At 39.4% G+C, this 13,597-nt stretch overlaps 1 protein-coding gene across 1 annotated transcript in view; it reads left to right on the top strand.

The window, feature by feature from the left end:
• The first annotated feature begins 3,567 nt into the window (after positions 1-3,567).
• lamb4 (laminin, beta 4) overlaps positions 3,568-13,597 on the top strand; it is a 43,440-nt gene continuing 33,410 nt past the window's right edge. Inside the window, exons 1-8 of the mRNA XM_030424571.1 lie at positions 3,568-3,592; positions 5,285-5,337; positions 8,530-8,705; positions 9,784-9,919; positions 10,451-10,524; positions 11,612-11,800; positions 12,708-12,771; positions 12,960-13,174. Coding sequence (XP_030280431.1) covers positions 5,316-5,337; positions 8,530-8,705; positions 9,784-9,919; positions 10,451-10,524; positions 11,612-11,800; positions 12,708-12,771; positions 12,960-13,174 — 876 coding nt within the window. The 5' untranslated portion in view covers positions 3,568-3,592; positions 5,285-5,315. The remainder of the gene's footprint in view (positions 3,593-5,284; positions 5,338-8,529; positions 8,706-9,783; positions 9,920-10,450; positions 10,525-11,611; positions 11,801-12,707; positions 12,772-12,959; positions 13,175-13,597) is intronic.

The following is a 13,597-nucleotide window of genomic DNA, read 5'->3' as shown; positions in this document are numbered from 1 at the left end:
AATTGCGCTTGAACCGCGCTGCATTGTGGGACCAAGAAGAGACGACAGGTGGATACCGGTGGATAGGATACCGTTCTCTTTATACATCCATGGTGGATAATGTTACGACCCGACACATACCGATAGAAGAGCTCAAAGGTAAGGTTAACATCATTACATATTAGACAGCTTGTCACAACTTATATTAGTTATGTGAGTTAATGTTAGTAAATGAACGATCTTTGAAACAAGGCAAGGTAACGCATAGTGTGTGAGCTATTTGACCGAGAACACGCGGTGTTTTCGCCACGAATTAGCTAAAGTTAAAGTAAGCTAACGTTAGCCTCCAGCTGCAGCAATGAAGTCATTACAAAGCCATTTTTCTCCACGAAGCTTTGCCTCAGAGAGAAGTAACTTATATCTTTGGAAAGCTCAAATCATGTGCTTTCATTTGGTGGTCATATCGATGGGAGGGATATGCATGAGTATTTGATTGACTGCTAATCTCTTCCAGCTTAAAGTATATGATCTGTCACTAATTACTCTCCATTCTTTTTCAGAGGCAGTGTAAACAAGGACAGTGATCCCTGGAGCAGGCTGTTGAGGTAAAAATAGCACATAAAACTGTGTAAATAATCTGAGAAAATCAAGTGGGAGGAGGAGGCGGGGGGGCCCCAACTGCAATGAACCAGCTTTGGGGGGGCCCAGCTTGCAAAAGGTTGAGAACCCCTGCTCTAAATCATTGGAACCAGTGACACGTCTCTTATGCACCATGTTGAATACGCTACCATGCTATGTTATTTCTTATTTCACAGCCGTGTGCCACAGCCGCTGATGTGCAGAGGACAGTGACGTTACCAAGCACCCCCTGCTTGATTGTCCAAGGTACTGTTGATATCTGGATTTTATATTGATATTTCGAGCTGTATGTGGTTATTTTAAAAATGAACAAAAAAGTCACTACATGATCATTTCACATAACTTGTTTATTGGTCTCTTGACATGTTTTTTCCCCCAATATTGTTTTTTTTCTGAATCTGAGCTTAAGCAATAGTGCACCAGTAGTGGTGTACAGTAAATGATTTTAGAGATTTCAGATTGCTTTTTCCAGCATTCCAGGGTAGTGCCTTGACTAAAATTCGGTTTGGAATTGTATCACTTAGGAAGCCCCGATAGATCAGCCATCAATCAAAATTGTCCGATCTTCAGTATACAGTAAATATGAGATTAGCGAATTCTATTTGTTTTATAGTTGCCGATTACAAAAATAATTGACACGTGAGTCATTTCTTAGCAGAGCATGCTGCAAACCACTGTTTCCACCCAGCTGACTTTAGCAAACGGACTGTCAACATAACATACATACACACTAACTTGCACATTGACGCTCACATCAATGGAAAGCTGCTTTTTTTCACAGATCTCTATATAGATTGATTGTATTTGTTAAATGTGTGTATCCAGACATGTCCAGTGTCATATTTTCAGCAGGGTGTAAATTTAAGTTCACAGTCTGGACTGTTTGCTAACATCAGCTGAGCTACTTGTTAACTGCTTATGTAAATTTGCACCGGGCAGCATTTCGAGTTTTTTAAATGCTGAGGCTATACAAAAACTGTCAATAAAAAGATTGGATCAACTGATATGGCTCATTGATGATGGAGATCAGTGATAGATGATTTAAAAAAACATGATCAGGGCATCCCTAGTTAAAACCAAATCTTAGAGACTTAAAAATTGCACGAGCAAGGTAGGGCTCAATGTTCTCTGGCGTCAGGTGTGCAAGAGACAGTCAATTAGACCACTAACAATGGTCAGTGAGTGGGTCACAGTTTTCAAAAGCATTCAATGTTGCTGAACATTTAAATGAATGAAATATAAGCATTGCTCTCTTGTGCAGCATTCTACTTCTTTAAAATAGTGTAAGATGGGTATGTCTGTTCATTTCAGGCGACATAATGAAGCCTAGTGCTTGGATGCTGTCCACTGAAGGACAGGTGGTGATGGGACCACATGAGCATTCTCTAGTTTGTCCTTTTGTATTTGGTCAATCTGAATCAAATTCAGCAGCCCAGCACTCCTCAACTTTCTCCGTTTGATAGCATGGCAAAGAGAGCACACAACCTGTGAGCTGTGGACATTTTTGGTAAACTTCATCAACTTTAATGCATTATTGTCTCAGGAATTTCAATTACTACTTTCATTACAAGTGTTTGTTTTTCAATTTTTGCACGAGTATCTCAACAGGGAATGAATATATCAGCACTTAATAGCTGAATCTGCTCTTTAAAAATGAAAATTCATGTTCATGTTTATGTTCAGAGACAGCTCTAGTAAATTGTTGAATTTGATAGTTTTATAATTATTAAAAAATTAAAATGAGTATTGTCTTTGTTTTCTTTGTTCTTGTTTTGACTTTTAATGTAGCAAATCCAAAGCATGTTTGTGTGGTAAAATCACAGGTAACAAGTCAAATTTGTAATATGTTACAGTATTATTTAAGTTGTAAATTGACAGTAAATTACTGGCTACTGGTTGCATTACTTTTACAATAAAAATGTAAAAAGACAGGCAATTACTGTAATTTACATACAGCAAGATACTGTAATTCCACAGCTACATACTGCTATATCACAGTAATTCCATGGGCATGGCAACTGTGAAGTTACAGTATACAGCTGTAGATGCATTGTATTTTACTGTGAAATATTTACAGTACATTATTGTGAAACATGTACAGTAAATTACTGTGAAATATTCACAATAAATTACTGTAAAATTACTGTGAAAGTAATGCAACTAGTAGCCAGTAATTTACTGTAAATTTACAGTGAAAAATGTTACAGTGTATGCATTAAGGTTCTGATATCCAAAAAGTACTTTACAATAGATGAGCTGAATTCCATCATTGAATGGATAAAACCACCAGACCTCGGCCAATTTCAAAGTAAGTTTGCATGTTGTATCAATTAATTATTTCATGTTGAGCTAACTCGATAAACATTTGTAAGAACTTGATAAAATAAGTTCAACCAACATCTTTCTTAGTTCTCTTAAATGATATTTTCTAGTCCAACTTACTTGGTACAGGAAGTTGAGGGAACAGACTGCATGTTACATCAACTCAAGTTTTGAAATGTTTGACACTATAAGTTGACTCAACTTAACTCAGTCAAAGCAACAAGATGCCTTGACTTAGTCAAGTTGAGTCAACAAATCTCTTTTTGACAGCGAGGAGTTCTCAAACATGGAGCCTTAACAATGTTTTATGTTCTGTCGTAAAGAGAAAGAGCTGATATTTGGACTCATTTTGAGTTAAAATTATGTTTTGTTGTTGTTTTATTTATTCTTTCATTTTTATTTTATTAACATCGTATTTTTGTTTTGAAAAAGCAATGTTATTGTATTTGAAAATTGTGTTAAGCAAATAAAGAGGTTTTGAAAATTCAAAAAATTCTCTCTCTCTCTCTCTCTCTCTCTCTGTGTGTGTGTGTGTGTGTGTGTGTGTGTGTGTGTGTGTCTCATTGATAGAGTAGCCTCAGGCTATGTGTGTCTCAGGTGTGCTCTTACCTGCCCAGGTTTGTTCATTCCTTCCTGGTGGCAGCAGACGCAGGTACGATCACATACTTCTTCTTTCTTAATAAATCAAAAGTCGACCCTGCTGGTGGTCTGAACTTTGACTGAATGAAAACCATTTTAACCTTGTGGTGATTGATAACAGAAAGCTGCAGTAACTGACTGCTTCATGAAACTGTGATGTTTAATATCTGTATTATATTGTGTTACTCTGAGTTCATGTGTTGCTCTGTAATGTCAAAAAGAAACTCTTCACTGTATCTAAACTGTTGAACTGAGCTGCTGATGTGTGTTTGTGTAGTTACAGCAGAGAATCTGTGTTTTTCAAACAATGCTAAGCCAAATGTCTTATTGATAGGCTATATGTCAGTTATAAGTTTGCACTGGTGAGCATTAAGTTCACATTGAAGAGAGCAGATTTAAACTCTAATGCAGCAAAGGGGGCAAATCTGAACTAACATTTATAGTACAAAACCTCAAATATGCAGTGAATATGACCCTGAAGCCGTCTGTGTTGATTACTGAGCTACACTCTCATTTTCTGTCTCACATATCTGACAGAAAAACTGCTTATTATAAAAAATAAACTGTTCTGAGTCTATAAGTCTGCAACTTGAATAACTGACTGAAGAATTGTTTTCATGTGACCAGCGAGGGTCTCTAATCAGTCTTTCAACCACACATTTAAATGGGAGAAGGACTTTTTTTGATCTATTTAAGTTTTGTTAATATGATGAAGCACAATTGACAGATCTTAAAGATCTTTTATGTGTCTTGTTTTTCTCTGGCTGAATTATTTATTTCAGTACCATGTTAACTCCTGCAGTTATGCCATTGATGCCATGTGTCTTGTAGTTTTTCTGTGAATTAGACTGTAGCGAATATGCCTTGTGCAAGTTTGTACTTTATAGAGTCATTATGATTCTGTGTGCTTCAGTCGGACTGTTTTTTAAACTGCACACCTGAACTTCAGGTGAGACAAATGATCGTCTGTATATCAGAATGTAGATCTGTTCTCCCTCTCTGCTGTCAGTCCGTCTGAAGATCATTACACTCATCACAATAAAACATTAACAATTCTGCTGTTATCAACAAGCAGAATTACACAATATACATTTCACATGTTACACTACAGTTGCGGGTACAGTTGTACTCAGAGTGGAATCACAGTGAAGTTCAGTAAATCCCCACAATTACTGCTGAGGCCCAAACATTCCCGTTAAAGTTCATCAGTCCCTTCAGGCTTCACACAACTCTATTCTGTGTCAAGAGTTGCCGTCTGAATATTGTCAAGATCATTCCAGGTGTTTCATTTTTCTGTTATTATATAATATATATTACATATATAAAATATTCTATAACAGGAATTACACCTCACTACACTCTGCGACATGCAGACGGAATGATTAGCATCATCATCTTCAATTAAAACTGAATCAACGTTTCTCATCTAAAGTTAGCCTCTTAGCTGTTAGCCACATGCTAACAGTGTTGGTAAAGATTCAGGTTGTGTTTGAATGTCAAATATTTGTCTGCAGATTGATTTGGATTCATGAGATGAGTCATTCACACACACACACACACACACACACACACACACACACACACACACACAGATGAGTGTGTTGAGGTTTGTTTCCTGAGACCTGACCTCAGATCAGGCATCACACAACAAACTGTTACATTTATCATGTGTCTGAATAACTGGTGATTTTTTGTGCTCCACAAGGATCCACCAAAGTCCACAGCAACTTCTCAACATGATCTTCATCATTTTAATCGGTGAGTTGGAATGAAGGACGAAAGGAAACTTGTTATTTTCTTCCCTGGTTTTCCTTATGTATCACACATAAATACATAATATATCTGTATGTCTATCTATCTATCTATCTATCTATCTATCTATCTACATGCACTGAACATACACACACACCTATATATGTGTTTTGTATGTGTATGTGTGTGTGTATATATATATATATATATATATAAATACATATATGTATAGTGCATTCATAAAGTAGAAAAGGGAAAACTACAATATCACATTGAAAGAAGTATTCAGAACCTTTCCTTAGTACTTAATTGAAGCAACTTTGGTAGCAATTACAGCAGCAAGTCTTCTAGGATACAACACGAAATGGATTTGGGGATTTTTCTGCCATTCTTCTCTGCAGATCCTCTCAAGCTCAGGTTGACGGTGGGCCGTCGGTGGACAATTATTTTCAGGTCTCTCCAGAAATGTTGGATTGTGTTCAAGTCAGGGTTCTGGCTGGGCCACTCAAGAACATTCACAGAGTTGTCCCTCAATCACTGCTTAGGGTCATTGTCTTGTTGGAAGGTGAACCTTTGGCCCAGTCTGAGGTCCTGAGTGCTCTGGACCAGGTTTACGTAAAGGATATCTCTATACTTAGCTCCGTTCAACTCTGCCAACCCTGACCAGGTCGGCCCGTCCCTGCAACTGAAAAACACCCCATGTCATAAAGCTGCCACCACCATACTTCACCGTTGGGATGGTATTGGGCAGGTGATGAGCGGTGTCTGGTGTCCTCCAGACATGATGCTTAGAATTCTCAAAGCCAGTGAATCTTGTTGTAGTCTGAGTGTCCTTTAGGTGCTTTTGTGCAAACTTTTCACTGCCTTAAAGCCCAAGCATCCCAGGGTTCGTATAAGGTGCTTCTTCAGAGGCATAGGGCGTAGGGTGGATTGGCTCTGCTGGACCTGATGTACTATTACTGGGCAGCAAACATACAAAAATTGCTTATTAGGTCCCAAATGCTGACTGATGACAATCAGAAGCAAATGCTTGCGTATCACCATCACTTCTTGCACTGATTACTGCCAACTTGCCTCTGTCTCCAAAACAATACTCCTCTTGCCCTATTTTAACTTCCACTCCTAATTATTGGTCTTAATTTAGACAACATTTTAATTTGATAGATGTTTCTATTTATGGTTCCATATGTAGTAACTAAATCTTCCCCCCAGCCAAATTAGATCCTGTCTTTGCCCACTGGCCTCAAGAAATTCAGTGATCTCTACATAGACAGCACTTTTGCCTCTTTTAATGCCAAAAATCTATTTCTAGGTCCATCACTTTGTCTGCACCATTAGCCCATCTTTTCCCAGTCTACCACCAAGAACAGGACTAGATGATATGTTGAAAATTCCTGCACACCTTAAGGGACTTATCTCAAACATTTATACTATTATGTAAAAGGATTTGCATTTATAAATCGCTTTTTCCACTACTCAAAGCACTTTACAGTACTTGCCACATTCACCCATCCATACACTGATGGCGGAGGCTGCCATGCAAGGTGCCAACTGCACATCAGGAGCAATCTGGGGACACTTCAACACGCAGCTTAGCCCAGCCCAGGGGAGCCGGGATTCGACCCAGCGACCTTCCAATGCGGAAGGTGTTAGTGGGCGAGCGAGAGTGAGGGAGCATGCGGGTGCCAACAGTGAATGAATGGGAGAGGGAAGAGAAGCTAAAGGAGTAGCAGGAGTAGCGACAGCATAAAGTGAACAGTATAGTCTGCAGTCTGGCTGTGAATAAAGGCGACGGCTCCTCCAGATACAGCAAAGCTCTCTGGTATTATTTACCGACCAGCTTAACACGTGAAACGGGTTCACACTGAAGGTAAACACAAACTTCCCTGGAGGAAATCATCTCCCCTGTGCTTCCGGACCACGGTCCAGGAGCTGAGCAGGAATGGTGTAACACCATGCTATGGTTTGACTGGCTGTAGCTAATAGCTACTGGCTTAGCTAGTAGCTCAGTTAGAAGAGGTTGACTCGCAGCACTTCAACACGTGTGTTTTTTTTACGCTTGACAAGCCAACCGGACGTGACATGGGGGCGTGGCAGCATCGACGATCCCATTTTTTAATCCAAAGTTCGAGATTGTGACTTAATTTCGGTCGATTTCGAGTTAAAACCGAAATTGTGACACCCTTACTATTATGATATACAATAATGTAACACTTATAAGATCAGCACAGACTGAGGAGAAGAGCTTGGAATAGATATATCTGATACAATGTGGAATGGTGCATTGGCTAGGGTCAATGGCCCTATGTCATGTGCTCACCTTGGCTTAATTCTCTCAGACAGTCGCCCCAGCCCGCACTACATCCCCCGTTTCACACCTTGGTTGAAAAATTAGCACACGCGTGAAAAGTGTATGGCTGTGGATAGTAAGTTAGATGTCGGACAAAATAATGATGTAACAGTTAACGTTATTACGGCATAGCAGAGAATAAAAAAACGAGTGCTACATTCCCACTCGTAGCTGCTGAGAAAACATTGCGGACTTGTGAAATTTACTCGTGTAAGGGGAATAGCATGCTACTTATGTTTACAAGTCTAGATTTTTATAAGCAGTGAGTTACACAAAGAGCGGTCAGTGGTCGACCGTATTTAGTCAGCGACCGTATTTACCCGACGTACAAACATACACATTTTTAGGGAAAAAGTCAAATAAAGCTCATAACTCACCATTCAGAAACGTCTTGTTGCAGTCTACATTGAGCCAATTATTCGCTAGCTCCTTCTTGATCAGGGTCTGACTCTCGTTCAAAACATGTAAGGTTGGACAGCAAAGTTTCCTCCAGCAGCCATGTTTCTCCCAGGGTTCACGCTCAATTGTTGTCATGGTAGCATGAGCGTGCCGGCGTCGTCACACCTCCCGGAAGAAGTGGGTGGATTACCTGTGTCTCATTTGCATGTAAAGAGACAGGCACTCAAAACCGACTGTTCTGAACAGGGCTGTTTTGGCATGCAGGGTTATTGAACTGTTATGAACTGCTATTGTGCTTCATCCTTGATCCTTCATCCATGTCACAGATATTTTATTAGGACACCAGGGAACTAGGTTAACTTGTTGAAATAGGGTATATATGACTCCTTTAAGGTTCACACTCTCAGTTTAACGAGCTCCTTTGAATATGGGCTTCTGTTCTTCTCCAGTTTTTCTTCCAGGGACTCAACTGCAAGACCTCCAGGATCTTCAGGATCAGTGTCCCACTGGCTCCTGTAACCCCCAGCTCGGTGACTTGATGGTGGGTCGAGCAGCGCAGCTGTCGGCCTCTTCCACCTGCGGCCTGGGTGGACCACAGAACTACTGCATCATTGGATACCTGGAGGTCAGAGGTCACCGGGGGAGGGGGATGAGGTCAATGAGTGTCTGCAGATGAATTCACGTCACGGTCAAATATAAGTACTGTGCATACTGCTACTAGTAGTATAAGAAATATGAAACTACTTAAAGTGTCAGAAAATGAAGTAGGTTTATCCTACAAACCTGCACAGACACACACACACACACACACACACACACACACACACACACACAGCCACACACACACACACACACACACACACACACACACACACACACACACACACGCAAACACACACACAGCCACACACACACACACACACACACACACACACAGCCACACACACACACACACACACAGCCACACACACACACACACACACACACACACACACACAGACACACAGTGTACAATGCAGTGAACTCTGTGTGACATGTTTCTGGCTCTCACTCTGACATTCAGTCTCCAACATGTTCTGATCTGTTGTTTTATTATCCACAAGCTTCTCTCCACCCTCAGGAATTAATTCTTCTCCTCATTCCTGCATATTTCTCCCACTTCACGTCTTCAGTCTGTTCTTCACTGTTCTTTACGGTTCTTCACTGTTTTTGCGTCCTGTACTGTTTTTCTGTGACATATCTCTGAGTTCCCTACACTATAGAAATAGTAAGAAATAAAATATTGTGTCCACTGTAAAAAGAACAGGAAAAAAAACATTGTAAAAATAATGGATCCTGGGGCGCCGTTTAGCTCAGTTGGCAGAGCAGCGTCCCATGTACAGAGGCTGTGTCCTCGCTGCAGCAGCCCCGGGTTCGGATCCTGACCTGGGGCCCTTTGCTGCGTCACTCCCCTTCTCTCAACCTGTTTCCTATCATGTCTTCAGCTGTTCTGCCAAAAGGGCAAAAAATGTAAAAAAAAAAAAAAAATGTAAAAAAAAAAAAAGGAAAAAAAAAAAGAAAAAAAGAAGGATCCTTTCAGTCTCAGCTTCAACAGTAAGGACTGAGTTTCTGAAATCCAACAGCTTAAGATGTCGACTGGGAATGCTGGAGTATTGATTGATTTATTATTGATCAGTTTGGTTTAATGTGTCATTGTCCATCAGGAGGAGCAGAAATGTTTTACATGTGACTCACGGCTGCCATACAATCGCTATAGCAACCCCAACAGCCACCACATTGAGAACGTCATCACGACCTTCGACCCCGAGAGAAAAATGAAGTGGTGGCAGTCTGAGAATGGTAAGTCAGGTAAAAACTGTCCAATAAGAGAGCAGCTGACCTCTGCTGAACTTTCAGTATTTTAATGCTTTTTAAATAAAGTCATTCATCATGAAGCGGATTGTCCAAAAAAACTCTGAATGCAAAATATGATTTCTCAGTTTGTTCTAAAATACCAAAAAGAAAGAAAAAACAGGGAGTTTCAGATTGGAGAGATGCAGCATCAGGAAATCTGTTGGATCTAAGTGAAAGTTGGTCTCTAAGTGACAACGAACATCTTTAACGATAATTAATGTGAAATGAGGTCATTTTTTTTACTGTGTCTGTATACAAACAAATGAAATCATCAGCTCTTAGCTGAGCTGCTTTTGTTTGTAAGTGAGCTGAGCTAAAGGTCACTGTGTTCTCTGTGACCGATAAGAACATCAGTGCAATGCAACAATGTATTTAAAAATGTTTAGTTAATGTCACCATCAATAGTCTTAATTTATCATAATGAATGTAACAATGTTTACTTACTTGTGCAGTTACTCTCTGCTGTGTCATCTGCAGGTGTTCATCACGTTAGCATCAGGCTAGATCTGGAAGCAGTGTTCCAATTCAGTCACCTGGTCCTCACCTTCAAGGTAAAATACTCAGCTACACTGACTTTAGTGATATATACTTTTTATAATGTGCTCGGATTAATTATTAATGACCATAGGGTTTAATTTTAATGACTTGGTGACTTCTGTAACTCTGATTGGTTTATTTTTCATGTAATCTGAACTTCCTTTTTCCATACAATTGATGCGCTTTCTGTTTTGTTTTTCAAACGTCTTTTCAGTAAAATATTTTAAACTTTTTAAAATATTGAACTGTGACCTGTGCTGATGTCACCTGCTAATATACTGTAGGTTGATCTGTTTATTGTGACATTTTCATCATATCACAGTTGTGGACACATGTTGTTTAGATTTTAATGTTTTTTCATTGACTTCAGCTAACAGACACTAAAGCCGTCAGTACTCAGTTTTGACTCAGGCAGCCCAAACAGCCCAACAGGGCCCTGAACGCGGCATGTGGGCTGACGAACGAGTTGATCCTGGGTTAAGGTTAGAGGGAGCTGCTGGCTGATCAGACCACTGTATCAGAGCCAGTCCACATCTGGAGAGAGATTTAAGGGGTCAACCTGGCATCAGCCTACACTCAGCCAATCATATAGTATTTTTACCGAAAAGCCATATACTCTAAAGTCATTTTTCAGTTGATTGTGCTTGTTCTTGTTCTTCCTGGCAGATTGGCTCGAGTTTTGCCACATAGTGTTATATAGTTTGCCTAAAATGTTTTTTCTTGCTCACATCTGACCTCAGAACCTGGTTTCACATTATCAACGGTTTGTTTTTGTTGTTGTTGGGATGCTGAGTTTTGAGTGGTGGGCTTGTTTTGTCTGAGTGGTCTGATTAATTTCCCTAGTATTGACCCCGTCATGCTCAGTGGAAAGTTGTGTTTTTGTTAGGTGGAAAATTACATTAATTCAGTGTTCTGTTAAATCACATGATACACAGAAATAAGTCTCAGAGTATAATTTGTGATTCAGGCAAATCAGAATTTTTTTTTCAGTGGTGTGGATGGACACAGTATGTCTATATGTACATATGTTTAAAGTACAACAATAACAATACACACTGCAGGGTTCATCACTATTCTGTGATGTCACTTTGTGCTCTGCAGAGTTTTCGTCCAGCAGCCATGTTGGTAGAGCGTTCGAAGGATTTTGGACAAAGTTGGAAAGTTTTTCGGTTTTTTGCAGAAGATTGTTCGCTTAATTTTCCTTCAGTGTCAAACCAACCAGCTAACAGCATCGACGACGTCATCTGTGACAGCAGATACTCCGGCTCACAGCCCTCCACTGATGGAGAGGTAACACTTTCAACTCAACTTTATTTACACACACACACACACACACATATATACACATAACACTCAAGAACACATTTACACACAGAGGCATGAAACATGAATTCATGACACTGCAGTGATTCGTTCCCAACCAGAGAAACCAGAGATGAATATCTCAATCATCACGATCAAACATCAATGTAATTAATAATAATATAGTAGTAATATAGTGAGGTTCCTCACCTGAGGGTCAGGAGGTCTCAGACAAATCTGGGCAGTCACATGATGTTGACATGGGACTAAAGAGTTAATTATTTATTTAATGGTTTTTGAAAAGAAAAAAGACAAAATTAGAGACACATATGTCTTCATCTTTAACATCTCCATATTTAACATCTTTAACATTTTTGTCTTTAACATCTTCATCTTTAACACCTTCAACTTTAACATCTTCATCTTTAACACCTTCAACTTTAACATCTTCATCTTCAACATCACCATCTTTAACATCTTCCTATTTAATATCTCCGTCTTTAACATCTCCGTCTTTAACATCTCCATCTTTAACACCTTCAACTTTAACATCTTCCTCTTTAACATCTCCGTCTTTAACATCTTCCTATTTAATATCTCCGTCTTTAACATCTCCATCTTTAACATCTTCATATTTAACATCTTTAACATTTTTGTCTTTAACATCTTCATCTTTAACACCTTCAACTTTAACATCTTCATCTTTAACACCTTCAACTTTAACATCTTCCTCTTTAACATCTCCGTCTTTAACATCTCCATCTTTAACATCTTCATCTTTAACATTTTCATCTTTAACATCTTCATCTTTAACATTTTCATCTTTATCTTAATCTGTTTGTTTGTTTTCCAATCTTGTTTTTACTAAAGATGTTTCATTCTGTTTGTCCCCCAGGTGGTGCTGAAAGCTTTGGATCCCATATTTGAAATAGAAAACCCGTATGCACCCAACATCCAAGGTTTGAATCTTGCTCACACAGAGATTCACCACCAGCAAGTCTCTTAAACATTTATTATCATATGCACTATACTGCTACACTGAAGTACTTCAGTACTTGTACTTCAGCATGACAATGTTACAGACACGTTTATATCAGACAGAAAAAATCAATCAACATCAATTATTCCAATATGTTTTCTTCCTCAGATCTAATCACTTTGACAAATATTCGGATTAACTTCACTCGTCTCTTCACGCTGGGGGACACTCTGCTCGGTCGAAGACGCAGGAACGCTCAGGACAAATATTACTACGCTCTTTACAACATGGTGGTCCGAGGCAGCTGTTTCTGTAATGGACACGCCAGCCAGTGTACACCTGTGGACCGAAGACGAGGCGACGTCTTCACCCAGACTGGCATGGTATGGACCAGAAGTGGGCCAGATCAGTTCTGGACTGGTCTGAATCAGAACTGCAGTGTCCTGAGCTGTTTGATATTAAGATGCAATTAAACAGTTTGTCTCCTCTGCCGTCAAATTCTTCTGGGATTTTCTGTCAGAATGGATACATATATAGTTAAATACAGACTGACACACTGCATTAAACACATACAATACAATGTTGACATTGGATGTTTCCTGGTCAGGAGTTTGAGGATGCTGATTTTCACTGCCATCAGAATAACTTCAGAATAAAACATTCTGGGATGTCTTTTCTTAGATTTTAATCTAAAATCAAAGTTGCCTTGTAGTTGTAACATTTCAGACATGAGGACAGAGATGATTCTATCAAACTGTGAACGTATGAACAAGTCCACACATGATTTGTCCGGATGTTTCTGCAAG

Source organism: Sparus aurata, chromosome 8 (genome assembly GCF_900880675.1).
Source record: "Sparus aurata chromosome 8, fSpaAur1.1, whole genome shotgun sequence".
In the NCBI taxonomy this organism is placed as follows: domain Eukaryota; kingdom Metazoa; phylum Chordata; class Actinopteri; order Spariformes; family Sparidae; genus Sparus; species Sparus aurata.
This window is presented reverse-complemented; position numbering and strand designations above follow the sequence as displayed.